General features: G+C 39.4%; 1 protein-coding gene across 1 annotated transcript in view; it reads right to left on the bottom strand.

Annotated features, from left to right (window-relative positions):
- The window catches only part of LOC143149167 (uncharacterized), a 219,746-nt gene extending 206,671 nt beyond the window's left edge, over positions 1 to 13,075 (bottom strand). The window contains exon 1 of the mRNA XM_076316329.1: positions 11,878 to 13,075. Within this exon, the coding sequence (XP_076172444.1) occupies positions 11,878 to 12,121 (244 nt within the window). The 5' untranslated portion in view covers positions 12,122 to 13,075. The remainder of the gene's footprint in view (positions 1 to 11,877) is intronic.
- Positions 13,076 to 20,275: the final 7,200 nt, after the last annotated feature.

Genomic DNA, 20,275 nt, shown 5'->3' with positions numbered 1-20,275 from the left:
CGTGACATTGTATCAATTATTTTCACTTTGAAAGTTTTAAACGGTTTCCATACTTGTTCCGATATTTCCATCTACGTTCTTTTTAAACATATCTCGAACCTGAGACACCGTTTAATACGGTCAGAATTCCACCGAAGAGTTTCCGGTCAGTTTAACAATCATATTGAAATATATATATATATCAGTGTTAATGATTTTGTAGATTTCTACATTTTTTCGCTTTTCCTATTACTTTTAAACGTAATATTACGCGACTGTTAGTTTCCTACGACGACCTTTCACCAGAAAGTGTAATCCATGAATAAATAAATTACATTTCATCGTTTGGAAAATGGTCAAAAACGATATTAAATTTACCGTTTAAATGCAATTTGAAATGATATTTTCAACTATTCCCACTTGGAAATTGATCCATTTGGTCATTTTACTATCTTTGAAGCTTGTTTTAAGTACATTCTACAACAATTTGTTTTTTATATTGTCTATCGGAGCTTACATATTATTTTCGATACGAATGTCAAGTGTTATTAATTTTTCATTTGAAAACCACATCCTCAATTTGCGTGAAACACACGCAATGTGTGGAAAATATTGCGTATCGAGTATACACTTATTGACGAAAGTTAAGAAACAAAGTAATCGATCTCGAATTTTCGAATTTTCTTTATCTAACGTGATACATGGTTCGAAATTAAAAATAATACGAAGAAATAACATCTCACAGATCGATAAGGAATCAATTTGTTTTCGAATATATTTGTACAAAGACTGATAATTATTATTCGATCGAAGATACGAAACAAGTCTTTGCGATAAAAATTCACCCTTTGCGCTCGAAAGGTGACTCTCAATCGTCACGTTTCATATGATAACTTGAATAATGAGTGAGATGCTATAGTCTTTGTTTATGCTAGATTTCGTTACCACCAGTTGATAGGAGCGCAGTATTACTTCGTGAATAGATTCCTCGGCTGTTTATGTGCTTTCGTAGGAAGTGTAAAATAATATTTCTTAAAATGGCGATAAGATAAAATTAATCTCAAATTCCATCGAGACTGTAACTCTAACCATGATGTCGATCTCCAATTATGATGAAATTCGGTTAAATGAAAACCTCCGTGTGATTCTCACAGACACAAAAAAGGATTGTAAAATTTATTCTTGTCCAAAGAAACCTGGTGAAACCATAATTTCATAAATTATCGTAGGAAAAAAAATACAGAACTTGATATTAGAAAATTATATTCTTAAAGATGTGAATACAGATAACACGTTGAAATATAACGTTTTTGTAAATTAATTTGTATATAAAATTATTTTATGTTACCTGTAAGACACACGTGTCGCGTATGCGCAAAATAATTTCGAGTTGCTATTTCACTCGATGGAAAAAGTCGTCGAGCGCAAAGGGTTAAGAAATATACTTTGCTTCGATCGTAGGATTATTTTTAATAAAAACAACGTGCACGTGTCTATAATTTTTATGAGAATTACTGCCAGTTATCGAAAGAAATAACCATAGCGTACTGTACTTTACTTTATATTTTATTTGTCCGGAAAGTATATCGTTCTTGCTAGAATCTTACGCAGCGCGAGGCGAAACTCGAGTATAGAAGAGGGTATTAGATGTAGTCCCCTAAATCTTATCTACAGCGTGAAGTAAACACTGTACGCGTTCCCAGAACCTTTTCCACGCATAGTTCGACCTTGTGTATATTTCTCCGAAGCGATGAATTTTTCTACATACTAGGTCGTTCGATAAGTTTTATCGAACGACAGAACTTATCGAACAACCTGTTAAATACGTTCAGACGTATTTCATTTTCAAGAAGAATCTAACGAGAGAAACCAACTCGCCGCGTGAAAATAATAAGACTCTCATTATTGGCGACTCTTCGACTAAAAATTCGCTGTCTGGAGCGCGAGAGGCGTCGATACGATTGGATTCGTTTTGAACAATTTGCACGGTTTCCGGATCCCTTAACCGCGCAACTTCATAGTCCGCCTTCGAGACTGTAACTTCGAAGTCGCCCGTGTCTCTTGGGTTTATTTTTTTCGCTCGTGAAATAAACATTGTCCGGTCGAAAGTTTAAATTGGTTTATTCGGTGTCGTTCCGGGCCGCGTTTCGCCGCGCGGAGAATAAATCAACACGTCGGGGAAATCGGGTAGAATTTTATTAAAAATTTGCCTCGCTGAAATATTCATTACATGCGATTTCAATTACCCTGCCCCCTCCACCCACTCGTGAGGACAACGCGATTCGGTTGTATTTGCATTCGTATTCATCGTCGAATCGGGTGCCGCGCGAAAATGAGAAGCGAGGAACGCGGTTCGCCGACGGGCCGGAGGGGTGGGGAGAGGGCGTCATTAAAACGTTAGGAACGTCGATTACTCTGCTCTCGCGATTGTCGCCAGATGCTTCGAAACGCTGCTAGTTTTCTTGCAACGAGCAGATGCGGTGTACTGGAGAACGCGAATCGGTCGAGTTACAATCAAAACCGTTCGATTCGAGTTCTCCGCGAGATTCGACCACCGATTCGTGCCTCACGAGGAGTAATTGGTTACCCCTTCTTTTTTTACAAATTACAACGCCAGATGGCGCTGACGGATCGACGCGAGATATTTGCGCGGAATCATCGTGCCAACGAGTTTACGTGCAAGTGTCCCGGGCCGTACATGACAGAATTTTTGTTGTACGAATACTATTCTCGAGAAGATAAAAATCGAAACCTGAAAATTCAACATTTCTTCATTTTTCTTTTCGATACAATTTTTTTGGAAGACTTCTCTCACAGTTGAACGACAGAACACTAAAAATTGAAGATTTTCGTAAGAAATTGTTCGTTGTTTCTCGCACGATTACGAAATTATAAGGAGAATGAGTGTCGTTGCAAGCTATGCCACTTTCTCTTCGACTTTTCAAACACAACTTCGTAATAGCGCAAAATAGAGCAAAACTTTTCATATGAAAATGTTCAGCTCTTGGTGTCCTACCATTCTGTCGCAATAAAGTCCCAAGAAACATTGCATTAAATGAATAGAAAAGAAAACATTGAAACACACGAGATTTGATTTCATTTTCTTAAAGAAATTTCTCGCGGACAACAAAAGTTGTCTGTATATGCACCATTATGCTCTACGTGCACACAAACGTTGGTACTTTTCTTGCAACGAGCAGATGCAATGTTCCAGAGAATGCAAATCAGTCGAGTTACACCGATTCGTGCCTCACGAGGGGCAATTGGTTACCCCTTTCTTTTTACAGATTACAGCGCCAGATGGCGTTGCCGGATCGACGCGACGTAGTTGCGCGGAATCATCGTGCCAACGAGTTTGCGTGCAAGTGTCCCGGGCCGTGACAGAATTTTTGTTGTACGAATACTATTCTCGAGAAGATAAAAATCGAAACCTGAAAATTCAACATTTCTTCATTTTTCTTTTCGATACAATTTTTTTGGAAGACTTTTCTCACAGTTGAACGACAGAACACTAAAAATTGAAGATTTTTGTAAGAAATTGTTCGTTGTTTCTCGCACGATTACGAAATTATAAGGAGAATGAATGTCGTTGCAAGCTATGCCACTTTCTCTTCGACTTTTCAAACAGAACTTCGTAATAGCGCAAAATAGAGCAAAACTTTTCATATGAAAATGTTCTGCTCTTGGTGTCCTACCATTCTGTTCCAATAAAGTCCTAAGAAACATTGCATTAAATGAATAAAAAAGAAAATATTGAAACACACGAGATTTGATTTCATTTTCTTAAAGAAATTTCTCGCGGACAACAAAAGTTGTCTGTATATGCACCATTATGCTCTACGTGCACACAAACGTTGGTACTTTTCTTGCAACGAGCAGATGCAATGTTCCAGAGAATGCAAATCAGTCGAGTTACACCGATTCGTGCCTCACGAGGGGCAATTGGTTACCACTTCCATTTTACAGCGCCAGATGGCGTTGCCGGATCGACGCGACGTAGTTGCGCAGAATCATCGTGCCAATGAGTGTTAAGAGTAGAGGAACGCGAAGTGGGAGAAACAATGGATGTTTCTATTATATTGCAATTACGTATACTATTATATCTTATACTTACAAGGGGAGCTTACGGTAATGGATATCGCTTTTGAGCCGGTAGTAGGTGGCAGTTATAGTACTGTACAACCGGTATCAAAATACCCTAATGGGTTCCTTCAATACGGGCCTTCGTTTTCGAGATATTTTGACTTCAAGTTTGATACGCAGATAGTAAACGAATTTATTTAAATGTTCTCAACGGAGCAAGTTTCGGGTAAGTCGGTAGAGCGGGTGACTTACGAAGCTTTTGGTAGTGGTTAGAAATTCGACTTCTAGTTACTAATTTTTGTTTTTAGTACAATTTTGAAATTCAATCTTTAAAGTGACCCCATGAACATTATTATACGGCTGTTTCTCACAAAGTTGCGGTAGTTCAAAGACTGTGCAATGTGTAAAGAGTTGCCTGTAACGCGAAGGTTATCCAATAAATTTTATTTCGATTTAATCGCGATTAAATTTTCATTCTTTCTTCCATATATTCTGGGATACTTTTTACTTTAGTCTAGAATATTCTTAAAAGAATATTCTGACAGCACTGGGCTGGCCGCGGTAGCCCAAGTGGTAACATTACAATATCTCCGGCATCCCTACCACTGATGTCGGACCCACCATGGGCTATGAACGAAGGAAGTGAAGTAAACGCAATAGCCGATGCGACTACTGAGCTGCTAGTTGCGCAGCTCTCTGTCGTGGAACGTCCAACTTCAACGCGATTAACTTACGCACCAGTGATTCCGTGAATCGCTTCGAAACTAAGGCTGTCGGGATACTCGAATATTCGAGAATCCGAGAGTATCCGAGAACTCGAAAAAACCAAACGGCACGGAAGATTCAAGCGACACAAATACAAGTACTACATTTCAACTGTACGTAATACTGCTACTTTAGACATTTTTAATTACTTTCTAGAATACTTTTATCATTTTTATTATTGTTATACCTGTTATTATTATTATCATTATTCGTGTACATTCAGATATTTTTAATTACTTTCTAGAATACTTTTATTATTTTTATTATTTTTAGTATTCTTATACTTGTTATTATCGTTATCATTATTCGTGTACATGTACATGGTGTTTTCTTCAACGCGCTGCACAATTTTTCAACCATTTGCGGGTACGTGACAAAAATAGTTTTCAATATAGAATGAAAGAATAATAACAATTTTGAAAATAGTTTACATCGTAACGAAACCGAGGTACGTTGGATTTTTTTAAATCGAGCCAGATATTTTTTGTTTCGTTGTATCGTGGGAGACATTGAGATGAGTTCGAAAACTACGTAATATTATATTTTTATTAACAGAATACTATGTTCAGAATAGTGCGAATGGAATATTTAGCTTTTCGTTGTATTCTACTTTTAGACACTGCAAACGCATTCGGCCTTGGATTGTCGGATGTAAGCATAGAAGTAGAATTTTATAATGTTGCAATATTATAAGGTAAATGAAAATTGAACATCAAAATCTACTCTTTACTTTAATAAACGTTCAAAGTGCATTCTGCTTTTTGCAAGGCAATATTCTACTCTATTGCAGAAGTTCCACTGTTGCTGCAATTAAACTGGTCGAATTCACACCTCTGCATACAGTAATAATTTTTTTACATTCAATTTTCATTTATCTCACGACATCGCAATGTTATAAAATTTTCGTTCTCTGTTTCGTCAATCTATGGTGAAATATATTTACACCATCTGAAACAAGAATACGATGACAAGCTAATGTAAACATAGTATTGTGTCCATAAAAATACCACGTTATATGATTTTTGAAAAACTCAAGGCATTCTTGGTTTCGTTATGACAAAAATTATTTTCGAAATACTATCCTCATTCGGTTAATTTTTGGTAAGAAACTTTCTTTGCCAAATGGTTGCACATGACTGAAAAATTGTGCGTTACAGGAAACACTCAGTATATATGTATACTAATAAAATCAAAGTTGATCGATACGTTAATAATGCATTGTGTAATATACATGTATAGTAATAAAATCAAAGTTGATCGATACGTCAATAGTACATTGTTTAATGTATGACTTATTCGAATCGTTCAAGATGATCGATCGTTTCAAGTCACTCGATTCATCGAGCTATTCGATTTCTTCGTGTTCTTGAATCGGATCGATTAGTCGAATCGAGTATTGCTCGACGTTATTCCAGTATTTAAATATCTCAATTGGAGAAAACTACGAACGTACGAGAGATTATCAATTCGATAGGTTATCAAAGTGCACAATACAAAAATAACACAAGTAAACATACAAGTGTATAATATATTAAATTCTTCGGAAAGTAATTTCGTTTTCCAAAATGGAGAATATATAATTTAATAAAATGTTTATACACTCTAAAGAAATCGTGTTTCATTTTCACCAAAAAAAAAAAAAACAAAAAAAAAACGAAATTACTTTCCGAACAACCCATTATTTTGATTATAAATTCGTTCATCGAATTACCGATACGTGACACGAACCGAGTCATCCTTCTTTTGGATATTGATCGGAGCATTTTGTTATTTTGATCGTTATTACCGTTTCCGTGAAAATCGTACATCTGTGCACATTATTGAATTTGTACGTTTGGATCGCTTTGTGTATCTCTCGTGTATATTCAATTTTTCCCCCGTCGAAAAGGTTCGTTGCACGGCGTTAAAATGGCCGTGTAACGTTGAAACCGAAGTAATCTCTTACGTGGTCGTTAAACATTAACGTTGAAACGTAACGGTGAACATTTCAGAAATTTACGCGCGCTTAAAACTCTGTACGATTCTCTTGCGCTTTGTCATCTCGAATGCGCGAGTGTCATTTGATCTCACTGTCGGAATAAATGCATCCAAACGATAGAAAGAACGTGACGCAAATTACTGCGATTCGTTGCTCGAATACTAAGAAGCTCTATGCACAAATACGATCGCAATAACGAGCCTATACTGTGTCGTCTTGACCTGTCAACTTCGAACAACAGAAGAACCATCACGGATGTACTACTTCTTTTTCAAATTATCAATAGTATCGCAGTAAGCCCTCCATTACTCGATCTCGACAATTTTAATACAAGTTCGCGTTCAGTTGTCATTTCGAAGAGCGATCGCAGATTTTTCGATTCTGTAAATAGGATTCGTGGTTATGGGAATACCCCACGCGATGATGTCAACAATTTTGATGCAAATTCGCGTTCAGTTGACACTTCGAAGAGCGATCTTAGATTCTTCGACTCTGTAAGTAGGATTCACGGTTATTGGAACACTCGAAACGGTGATCTCGATTTCTTTTCACAGATGCTGTTTTTAAATTAATCAACCCTTAACGTGTGTCATCTCCTACGCGACATCGCCATTTTTATCGTACGTGACGTCGAACGCGACAGTGTACGATTTAGCGTGTCGGATATATAAATAAATAACTAGAGTTTAAATATTTAATAATACGTTGAAAATATTAAAATACATGTTTTTATGCGATAAAGTATCCTTTCGTTTCGAGTAGTGTTAATGTAACAATTTTTCACGTTTGCGCCACGCAAAGCGACGATCTGATAATAATAAATCGGATCTAAAACGTTGACGTTTAGTAAAGATTAATGCAAAGTAATACTATTACGTCGAATGCGTTCGATTTTCATTTCCGTGTCCCGTATTGCCTCCTGTATTTTCATGTCGATAAATAAATAAGAGTAACGTCGAATATTGAAAATAGCGAAGACGGTGAAATTTTCATTACCTGCATCACGTATCACAGGACCTTGTCTCGATGGATAAATAAATGAAGGTAGCGTCAAATATTAAAAACTTTCCCCGAAGTTCACTCGACCGTTCGAAGAAACCAAACTCTTTCGTTTCGAACAAGCGTAATCGCGACCAAGTCAACAAACTACCCGATGATTCAACGAACAGTCCACGAGACACTTTTTATCGCTGAGAATCGTTTATTCGCGTTAAAGATACTCGTTTATTTTTAATTTAATACGTTAAACGTCACGGTGGCGCACCAAAGTTACAACGATTCTCCATGAAGCTTAACGTAAAGTCCAATTACTCGTAAATTTTTAAATATTACTCTCGTCGGTAATATTATGAAATAACACGTACGTCGACGAATTGTCGAATATTCCAAGTTTTTCAACCACGGTTCGAACAAACGTCGTAGACATCCACGGGTACAGAAAAACCGACGTGGACGGTCGACGTGTTGAAATTTTTAATTAAAAAATTTTCACGAAATCACTAATCGCCACGAAGTGTCGATTGAATTCGTAAGGACGTTTCTCGTTTCGATACGCGGCATTTGCGAGCAAATCGTTCAGAAACACGGTCCGCGCGTCGACGAGGGTCGATCGGTTCGTCGAATGGAAAAATCGTGTCCCGTGACCGCTCCGCTTCGATGACCGCCTCTCTGCTGTTCGCTAATGACTTTCGCCGGACGTCGACATCCCCGCGGCGGTGCTTCTCGAAAGAGCATCTTCGTTCGAGAACCGCGTCGAATCTCGAGAAACTTCTACGGAAACATCGACGTGGAAAATCCTGTCAGCTATCGGTCGAAATCGTTCGAAACTCTCGATCGAAGTGCGTGAATCGTACCAATTAACCCCTTGCTCTACGTTTTAAGTCTCGATAACGCGTGTCATAATCAACATGACACGCGTACGTTGCATCCGCAAAATCAATTTTATGTAGAGACATATATGTCGCATTTGTAGAATTATTTTCAAGTAAAAGTATGTACGTTGCATCTGGAAAATTACTTTTATATAGAAAAATATATGTTGCATTTATAAAATTATTTTGAAGTAAAAGTATGTACGTTACATTTGGAAAATTATTTTTATATAGAAAAATATATGTTGCATTTACAGAATTATTTTTAAGTAAAAATATAATTATACTTTCTATTAAATTTGATCAAGACGGAAGCAGGTTCGAATTCTGCATTCGTTTTGCACGAAAAAGTAACGGGAGCGAGTCTAAAATTTGCACTAAATCGCTTCTCATCGAATTTGCATCGAATTGGTCCAAACGACACGATATTCTTTCACGCGTGATAATTAGAAAACTATGAAAAATAGAACTGGACAATCGTCCCACGATTTAAGTTTCGATGACGCGTGTTAATGAACAAGGTCGGTTACAACTCTTCTTGGCTTTGTAAACGCTGAATTTTCTTTTCGAAGGCATTGTATAAGGATTTCTTTCTAATATTTTTAAAAAAGTACATTCGAACGTACAAATGTAGACAAGACCTACTCGTGGTTCTTACGTTTGGCTCGATTTCCTTATCACGTGTCTCGCACAATATTGCAAGCGAAGGGGTTAACACGTACGCGACCGCCATTCAAGGAAAAAGTCGCTGTCCATAGCCAAGCATTCAAATGTTCTTAATGCACGTAATTCGACATAAGTTTTCACATGTACGTTATCGAAACATCGGAAATAGACGGTTCAGTTCTATTGCACGTCACAGATGTGTAACACTGAACTGTGAATAAATTGTATCTTACTATAGACCAATCGACACATTTGTATGACGTAGCGAAGAACGAGGATTTTACGAAATAATAAGAAAATATTGAAGCCAGAAACATTTGCGAAGTTGTACTATTCTTGTTTACATACTTTTACGATAGTTTCTGAAATCGAGGGACTCGAGGTACTCGAAGTTACCGAGAAAATCGTAAATACAGTGCATACATTTCGAACAGAGCCAGAGGTGCACCGTGTTTATGTTTACGTTTTCTGTAGAGCGACTGACTTCGCTTGTATCCAACGTTCGAAAACAGTCGCTGCGTAAAATAAAAATGTATTACTCTACCACTTTTGTTGAAAATTGAAATTCAATCTCCGTCGTGTATATGTGAGGCTGGGCCCTGGATAAAACTCATAGCGTTACACATACAATGGATAAAATAATGTATTTGTACACTATATTATAAGGAAATGCCCCTAACCTACGAGTCTAATTTTAATAAAAGTTCGCGTGCAAGTAAAGTGTCTTGGGCCGTATATGACCGTTTTTTTTTTGTACGAATACTATTCTCGAGAAGATAAAAATCGAAACCTGAAAATTCAACGTTTCTTCATTTTTTTTAAATACAATTCTTTCGGAAGACTTTTCTCACAGTTGAACGACAGAACACTAAAAATTGAAGATTTTTGTAAGAAATTGTTCGTTGTATCTCGCACGATTACGAAATTATAAGGAGAATGAATGTCGTTGCAAGCTCTGCCATTTTCTCTTCGACTTTTCAAACACAACTTCGTAATAGCGCAAAATAGAGCAAAACTTTTCATACGAAAATGTTCAGCTCTTGGTGTTCTACCATTCTGTCGCAATAAAGTCCCAAGAAACATTGCATTAAAAGAATTAAAAAAAAAAGAAACATTAAAACACTCGAGATTTGATTTCACCTTCTTAAAGAAATTTCCTGTGGACAACAAAAGTTGTCTATATAGCCACCATGATGCTCTACGCGCGCACAAACTTTCATTAAAATCAATTTTACAGTTGAGAAAAATTTCTTTATAATATAACACACGAATACATTTTGGAGCCACTGTGTGTAACGCATCGTAGCGAACGTATTAAGCATTTGGAAAACGAAGATTAATTAACAGAGACACATCGATATTTTCCAACGCGTTATTTTAATACCGTTTTATTTTATTCACATCTGTGCCATAAAATTCTTACCGTTACGTTACAGGTGGCGTTATAGACTCGATTAAACGAATTTGTCGACCAGTATACACGGTGTCCCGATTTTTTCCCAATAAACTGTACGGATTGAAGTAAGAAGAAATTGTTACGAAACATTTAGCGATAAACACTTCGTTAGGGGTTAGTAACGCTATAAACACTAGTTATTACCGAGATACGTAACATTCTACTCGAAAACTTCTACCAGCATTTTCTCTTTGAGAAAATTAATATCTCGCGTTGAATTACCAAGAATGTTTTCCAATCGTGGACAAAGATTTATTGCGTGCAATATTTGTTCATAAATCCGTTTTATCGTTAATTTTGCGCAACACTTTTTCCTCATTGTCTACAGATCGAGTCTATTGGAAAGACGCGAAGGATATACATTGAAATTCCATTACTTTTGTAATAATTGCACAACTCTTCGTTCTCATCCATCGGGTGAAATACGAATCGAAAACGTGTCGCAAATGTTACGTGTAATTTATTCTCGTCCGGAGAAGACGAAAGTATATCCGACATTTTCACGCGCGGATCTCCCTAAGTTTCATAGTTTTACATCTTTGAAGAATAAATCGAAACACTCTACAAAGAACGACCGAGTCCGATCGCGTCTAGCAACGAGAACGTAAATGTTGCGTTCTGGAGTGGAAAAGGAAAAAAAATTCTTCATCCCACGAAACACTTCGCCTCGCGAAAGAAATTTTTCTCGAAATTCTTCGCGATTATTCTCATCGTGACGCGTTGGCGAGTAAACACTCCCGATTCAATTTTCTCGCGATTCTCCGGGCCGGGTATATATCTAAACAGAGTAAGCGTCGAAAAAAATTCCAATTATCGCGGCTGTTCCCGACCGACAGAGAAATAAGAGAGAGAGAGAGAGAGAGAGAGAGAGAAACGGAGGAAAAATTAAATCCCCCGAGACTGCCGCGAAATTAGAGATTAAAGCGTTAACGAGTCTCGGCGGGTAGGCGATAGTTGACGCGCGTGTACGCGCCACCTGGGCGACGAACGGATCCTCCCATTTAATTTTTCACTCCGTTGCCGAGCGAGGGGCGAGGACGCGGAGCGATCGAAGAACAAGAAACGGTGTGGCCCCTCACCTGTTCTGAACAGGGAGCAGAGCAGCAGTAGAGCGAGTCGCATTTTGGCCAGCCACCTGGAACACGAGTCGCACCGACTCCTGGATCGTCCGATCGTCCGCTCGGGATACGATGATGATGACTCCTCCTCGCGATGACCGATTTTCCCCATGCGAACGCAACCGGTCCGTGCACTTCGCGCTAGAACTGATTCGAGAATCGGGCTGCTCTTACGACGGAAATGTCCCGGTGGTCTGTGTCGCATTTCTCGCCGCGAGAGTAAGTTTTTCCGGCCTCACTGGTTCGCGAACCGTTCGGAATTCTCAATTCGGGAACGTTTCAACGTCGGTACGTTCCAGCGACGTTCTTGCGAGAAAGTTTCGGGCTCGCCCGGCCGCATCGGGTCGCCCTGGCTCGTTCGTCGACTTTAATCAGCGAATCCGTCGATCAAACCGCCGACCCCTCGAGCGCGTCTTCCCCGTTCGACGACTAATTAGCACCGAAATTAATTATCCCCTCCGCGCGGGTGTGGAGTGTCTTTCATCCTTCTCGAGATCGTCGTCGATTCGTCGCTTCTTCTTTTCCGTTAATTATCCGGAAGCTATCCCGATTCTCGTCCCCCGAGTGTTTCTCGATCGTGTCGCTTGATTCGCGGATACCGAGATCCGTTTCGTTGACGCGATCGTTTACGCGGCGCGAGGACCGTTACTTTCGAACGTATTCGGACGCGACGGGACCACGTGCCACTTTTCCCGCACAGCGCGCGACGCTGTCCCTCGCTCGTCGATCGCGAGCACCTTGCGTCGTCGAACGCGTTCGAAGCACGAACGATCGCGATTGGACCGCCGAGCGACGGGATCGAACGATATAACTCGACGCCGAACGCGCTCCACCGCGTCGATTCGCGTTCGATCCAACGGATCCACGCGGCACGCAAGTATTTATTCCATGGACTCGTTCGCGGGATCCCACTGTCGTCCACACTGGGCCGAAAATGCGAATTGCGAAGCTTCGACACGATCGCACGGTGCACCCACTTGATCACTGACGGATCGCGTAACGTTGAAAAAAAAAGAAACGCGCACCGGCACGACGGAACGTAGTACTCCACGTTAAAAAGTAACCTCTCCCCACGTGTCACACTGGCCCGTACTCGTATTTTTTCAGCGCCGTTCGAAAGTTTCCCCGCGACGATTTTCCGCGACAGCGTCGTTGACAACCGCCGGGAACCTTTTCCATCGAGAGTTCGTAGTTGACAGAAAGCCTTGGCGGGAGCTGCACGACGAATAAGGTGCCACTCCCACCCGCGCATGCTCCTCCACTCTGGATTCGTCGTCGTGCCCTCTCCGTCGCGCGCGCCCTTTCTCTCAGTCCCCCCTTAACCGTTCGCTCGCTCTCGACGTTATTCCTCTCCTTACCTCGCAGCCCTTCGCGAGTTTCCCCCACCTTATCCCCGTGTCGCGTATCGCGCGTGTGTCTCCGCTCTCGTCCGAACGCACTTTCCACTCGACTCCCGAGACAGAAGCGCCCCGCTGATCGGGGGCACGTGCTCCGCGGCCTGTCCGATCCGAGGACCAATTAACGCGCCGAGACGGGAATCGGGACGACGTCGTGAAACCTCGCTCGCGTGCGAATATCGTTGACGCGAGCCGAGACACCGGTCGACTGGAAAGGAATTGTAGCAGCTTCTAAGTGCGATGATAAGGGAAAGGGGGTGAGCGAGGGTGGGAAAAGGAGGGTGTTTTTCATACCGGGCTTGTTGGTACATTCGTTATTAAGGCAACCTGGTAGACTCTGTCTTACACGCCGGGACACTGGGTAGTGGTTAAAGGATCGTATATACAAGGTGGTAGAATCGAGGAAGGGTTGATTCTACGCGATAAAGAGTCGAAAATAGAGAATGAAATTTTTTTTCATTCGAGGCTTCGTTGTCGAGAAAATCGTCTTTGAATATTCACCGAGGATGCGTGCACTTATGGCTTCGATGAATGGATCTCGATACAAGACCATGTGTCACTTATAAGTGACACTTTATTTACTGTATTTACGAGTCGCGTTACCATTGCACGAATCGTATCCACGTATTCTCGATTTGTATATCTACTCATTGTGAAGAATTGAGAGAAATTGTTAGTCAAAACCGAAGATAGTGACGCATCGCCGAATAAAACTGTGTTAAGTGCTCGGGACGTCATGCCAACAGAAATGTACAGAAGTGGAAACGTAAATAAAAGTCTGTATCGAGATCCATTCATCTAAGTGCACGCATATGCACTCGGTGAATATTCGAAGTCGATTTTCTCGATTACGAAGCTTCGAGTGAAAAAATTTCATTCTTCGTTTTCGATTTATTTTTTCACGTAGAATCATCCACTTGCACCGTCGACGCTAGAACACCCTGTATACCGATCGGAGTTGGTACGGGAACTTGCGGGAAACGGTCGGTTGTCAAATTTCCCTCTAGTGGCGAGTGTGAGAGGTGTCGCCACAGAATCGTCTCTTCGGCTCGTAACCGTTACCGATACGAACTCGAAACATCCGGTTTAGAGGTTTCGGTCGACCCTCGCGAGATCCAGGATCAGGCGTACGGTGTTCTGATGTTGCGAAAATCGTCGGACGGAGTTCTTGCGAGAGGACTAGTAGACGCGGAGTCGAGATAAACGTTACTCGACGCGAGAATCGTCTTCAGAGGTGTTCGAATACTCGAATATTCGAGCAACTGGAACCGAGTCGAGACTCGAATTTTCGATCCAATTCGAAAATTCAAAAATACTTGCAGATTGAAAGAATCGAACGGTTTGAAAAATTCGAGTAACTCGAATTGAATTTCGGAGTCATCCTGAGCTATCTTACAAATTTCTGCGTATATTTGTATACATATTGTTCTTGTTAGATTTAAAATGACTTACTAACCAGTAAATAAAGTAATAATAATAATATAAACGCACAGAATCGAACGGTACGAGAAGATTAACACGTTTCGTGTTACCATGTACAAAATTCTTCAGAATATGCCTTTATGGTTGTAAACAAATATGTAAAGTTAAAAATTGAATTTATCGTTTTGTTGTCAAATGCATCGTAATCTATACAATCTTTTCTTATTAATTATATTTTGTTCGGTATTATAAATATTGTAAACCGTACAATATTTAGTCAGAGACGAAACTATTAATCACAATATTGTGGGGCGTATACGCTCCACGCGGTCTGAACAGGAAGTAACTAAAATCGGTCCAGCACGGAACGTGTTAAACGGCTCGAATTGAAACGAATAACTCGAAAGAATCGAATATTGCAAACGCTTCAAATGAGTCGTACGTTATTCGAAATGGCTATGCATATTATGTAGAATAATAATATATCCGAACAACTCGATTCTTCTGAGCTGCTCCATTATTTCAAATCGTTCGTTTCTTTCGAGCTACTTGATTCAATTCGAACCGTATGGATCTTTCGAGCTACTCGGTATTTATCGAGCTTCTCAGTATTGTCAAGTTACATGGTATTTTGAGTACTTCGTGATTTTTGAGGTACTTGGTATTTTCGAATTGTTTGATTCTTTCGAGCCACTCGATGTCTTTGAGCTTCTTGGTATTCTGGGGCTACTCAGTACCTTCAAGCTACTTGGTATTTTCGAGTTCCTCGTTATTTTTGAGCTACTTGGTACTTTCAAGCTGTTTGATTCTTTCGAGTTACTCAGTATTTTCCAGCTACTCGATACTTTCGAGTTATTAGAATCGGTTCGACTATTCAAATCGACTGTAATTCGTTTCGTCTTATTCGAGTATTTGAACACCTCTCCTCTTCAGCTCGCAGTTATTACCAATGCGAGCTTCAAGCATCGATCGTGCCCGGTTTGAAGATTTCTCGATCGCGCGAGAACCGAGAAATAGTCATTCAACGTCGTCTGTATTATCCTAAACGCAAAAATCGTCTTTTCAGCTCGTAACTATTACCGATGGGAGCTCGAAACATCATTCCTGGAAGGAATCGCGAATATGTCGATCTTCGCGAGATCCAGAACCAAACAAACGTTACTCGACGCTCAAATCGTCTTTTCAGCTCGTAGCTATTACCAGCGGGAGCTCGAGACATCGATTCTCGATGGAATTGCAAGTCGCGTCTAGTTTACAGGTTTCGATCGTCCCTCGCGAGATCCAGAAGCAAGCAAACGTTGTTCGACACCGTCTGTATTCCCCTCGACACGAGAATCGTCTTTTCAGCTCGTAGCTATTACCGATGGGAGCTCGAAACATCGATCCTGGAAGGAATCGCGAATCTGTCGACCTTAGCTGGATCCAGTACCGAGCAAACGTTACTCATCATCGTCCTATTCCTCCTCCCCCCCCAACGCAGGAATCGTCTTTTCAACTCGTAGTTATTACCGATGGGAGCTCGAAACAGAGATTGAAACGGTTATGAAAATAACTGTTTCAAACTCTTGTATATCGGTTCTGACCGAAACAGTTACGAAGAACCGAAATGATCTTAAAACGGTTATTGGTAATAAAGGTTCTGACATATCAGTTTCGGTTCCACTTCTGCTACAATCGATATTATATCTGTTCTGTAACGGTTTTATTTCGGTGTTGTAACGGATACGTACACTCGGTCTAACAAGAATAGAACCGGTAGAATTTAATAACTGTTCTTTGCGATCGCATGAAAATTATTGCACATATTCTTCTTACCAGCGTGACTTAAACGCTACTTCTCGTTATATTCCTGTGCGAGCGACGAGTACTTCGATTAACAAAAATATTATATTTCGTAGAAAGTGACTGCAGTGCTAAATTAGTGTTAAATTAATCGTAAAGTACAATAGTTATTGGTAACACTTGAAGCGTTATTAACATAATGAACAATTCACAACAATTGCAATCAACAATTTCGATATATGCATTTACTTTATTCAGATTTTTAAACCCTTGGTTTTTATCAAATTCGGGCATTATTAGTAAGGAATTAATTATACAATTTAAATTGCAAGAACACGACAAGTGACGACTACGCTCAAAATTATTAATAAACGAATTTCAATCGTTATTAATTTATTATTAATACCTAATCGATATATGTATTACATTATACCCATATATAATTATTATGGAACTGTTTTAAAACCGATATAATATCGGATATCTAGAATCGTAACCAAAATTGATATAAATCGTAATCGTGTCGCTCGTAATTGTTTCCAAATTATTTCAATTCTTGTAACCGTTTTAAAAATCGAAACCGATATCGCAACTGTTTTCAATATCCAGTTTGAAACATCGATCTAGATTCGAGAAATTTTATCAATCGTCGTAGAATTCAAGAATGTTATTCAACACCGTTCATACTACGTCCGTACTAATTTGGAATCATTTTTGCAGTTCGTGGCTACGTTCCGGGATGAAATTGCGAATCGTCTCGAGTTAACGTTACCCGATGCTGTCCATGTTCTAATTACAGTACTGCCTCGTTACAAGTCGTCATTCGTGTTTCGTTGTGAGTAGTCTCTCTATCCCCTCCATTGCTTTCAGTTGCCGCGATGAGTGCAACAGATAGTGAATGAGCGAGAGAACACATGAAAAACTATAAATTTTCGTGGCTTTAATAACTAATCTTGTATTGTGACTGTGAAGAAATACAACTAGGAATCATTAACTGTAAGTCGGTAACATCCTTGTCTTTATTAGATATGTATCATGTATAGGAGTACGAGTGTAGGTGTGTGTAAGAATAAGTGTTGCACGAATCTGAGGTGTGAGTTACTAGTCTTTAGTCTGTAAGAACATTCAGAACAACAAACATGTATACGTACCAAATACATTAAAAGCACTAATAATTTAAATCATTCTCATTTATTCTAAACTCTCGCTAAAACTCATCAGTGACGATCTTTAAATTTCGTTAACTAGCCCCTACTGGCATTGAGCAAAAACGATATCTCAATTTCATTTGCTACTATTTCCAATTCTTTTCTCCGTAATAATAAATTCGTGAGTGGATTTCTCATGGCTGCTCTGAAAACCATTTTTGAAGACGTTTCTCCAAATCTTCAAAACTGCACGTTCTTCTTTGTTTTAATTTTAATTCGTGGACTCTTTTAACCACGTTACTTCTTCATTCATTTTCCTCGCGTCGAATGCGTCAAACTGTTTCTGCACACTTAAATCGATAGTGTATATCAATTACACAGATATACGATAACGCTAAATTGGGGATAGTTCCCCAATTAATGAGGTTCTTTTTCGAGCCATGATAACTTAACAATAATAGAACTATAATAATTGTAATAGTACAATTTATTAAGTCTTTTTTCAATTTAAATAACCTTTTCTTTTGAAAGAACGATATATATTTTCCTGTATCCCTGCACAATCCAAGCCACTGAAGACTCAAACGATTGTTTAGGGTAGCTGACTTCGTGTGTCGTCTCTCTGTCGCACTCACCGCGACAAAGAACAGAAGAACTACAAAATAAAGCATTGTTTCGTTATAAGTCGTGCCTGTCCCTCAAGTGAACGACCTATAACGGGATAATACTACTCGCAGCGCCGCGTTCCATTTATCCCGAGTCCGATCTTTCCAGCTCCCTGGAATACAGGATAGCGTATACCCAGCAGCGTTTCAGTCGCGCAGGTGTACTACTAATAATATCGACGTTACAGAGCTGGATGACGAATGCACGTTGCATCGGTTACCGTTACGGTATCCGACCCTTAGGATGCCAAGCTCAAACTCGACAAGGAATGATAACGAACTCGGGAACTCGGTAAGTTACGAAACTTTGAGAACATACGAAGGCGTCTGAGGATTTTCCGGGGAAACCGCGTCCGCGTGCACCGTAAATGGAAATAAGAAGGAAATAACGTGTAAACACGTAAATACTTGCGCGTTTATTAGAGACTGTAACAAACGGATTAGATTCTATTCGATAGTTTGGAAATAACGAGAATAAAGAATCGATAGGTAGCCATTTCGAAATTGAGGTTAGGTTCGATATGTCTACCTCACCTTTGGACGATAACTTCTTTACGATTTGTGTATTTTCTACTAATATGCGCGAAAAAGATGTTACGTCAACGATTACAGTTCGTGTATAATCTAATTAATCTGATTAAGGCTTTATTTATTACCCTCAATTGTTGGAGTCTTTTGGATTTATAATGTCTCTCACAACTATTTCGTTACCAAATTCTTATGTTCGAGGAAACTCATATCATGTTATACGGCGTTAATAATTGTTCGAACACTATTCTAAAATATGGTGATCAATGTTGTAAATCTATTGATTTTTTTCCACTCCTGCTGGTTTTAAGTTTTAATTGTTCGATGTTACACATTCTTACGATTTATCCTTATTTTCTTTGTATTCAAAAGGGATTAAATAAATAAATAAATGAAGAAATGAACAAATGAACAAATAAATAAATAAAAAATAAGTAAAAAATGTAGAGTGCAATTTTTTCATATGGATATCCATTTTCGAATAAATCGATGTTAAATATTTGTAGATTACGTGTACTCTGGTCTGTGTTATAGTCTAGTTTCCATTGCATTTGAGCTTATAAACAATGCCAATGCCATTCCTTGTCATTGTATTCGTTTTAAAAAGTAATTTTAATTCAACGTTTATCTCGCTGTATTTAAAATAAGAAATTGGACAGACACGAGTGAAATCACATGCAATTGTTCACGTATTCGGCGAATATTCAACATCGATTTATTCGTATACGAAGCCTCGAATGAAAAAATGTCACTCTACATTTTCGATTTATTTTTCCATGTATGTTCACCCATTTCCAGGTTGTCCCACCCTATATAAACATTTGCATATGCTCAAAGCACTACGTATACAAACGATATGCATATATGTAATTGACAGTCTACCCTATAAATATTGAAATTAATAAAAAAAAAATGATCAATGAAACCGATAAATGAAACTTTCACCAAAGTTCTTGGAAATCGAATGATTTCGAAGGAATTTAAAGAAAAAAATATCGACGTTTCATTAACGATACGTCGAGCAACATTGCAGAGAGTTGGTCGATGGCAGTATACTATATCGATAGATAAATATCTTTTCATTTTTTGTCATCTCTACCCTCGAGCGGTTGTTCCCCTTTCTAACCGTTTCTTCCCTCCACGGTATACCTAAGTTGTCCAAAGAACCGTGCAACTCGAAAGAGGCAGCTGTGAAAAGGCAGCGCGTCTCGGTCGTAATAGTGTCGCGCTCGGGCGGGAGTGGGGGAATCCCAGAAGCCTCGCTTGGACAGCGCTGAATTAGAAGATCCATTATCTTCCACGACCTCGAGCACGGCACTGGCCGGTTGTAACCAGTCTCCGCTCGGTTTCATACATTCGCGTAGATGGCGCTTTTCTTCCCCGAATCGGCTGCATTTTTTATCTCGAAACAGGGCCG

The sequence above is a fragment of the Ptiloglossa arizonensis genome, chromosome 1, assembly GCF_051014685.1.
Source record: "Ptiloglossa arizonensis isolate GNS036 chromosome 1, iyPtiAriz1_principal, whole genome shotgun sequence".
NCBI classification, from domain to species: domain Eukaryota; kingdom Metazoa; phylum Arthropoda; class Insecta; order Hymenoptera; family Colletidae; genus Ptiloglossa; species Ptiloglossa arizonensis.
The sequence above is the reverse complement of the archived record's forward strand: the minus strand, read 5'-3'. Positions and strand labels throughout refer to the sequence as shown.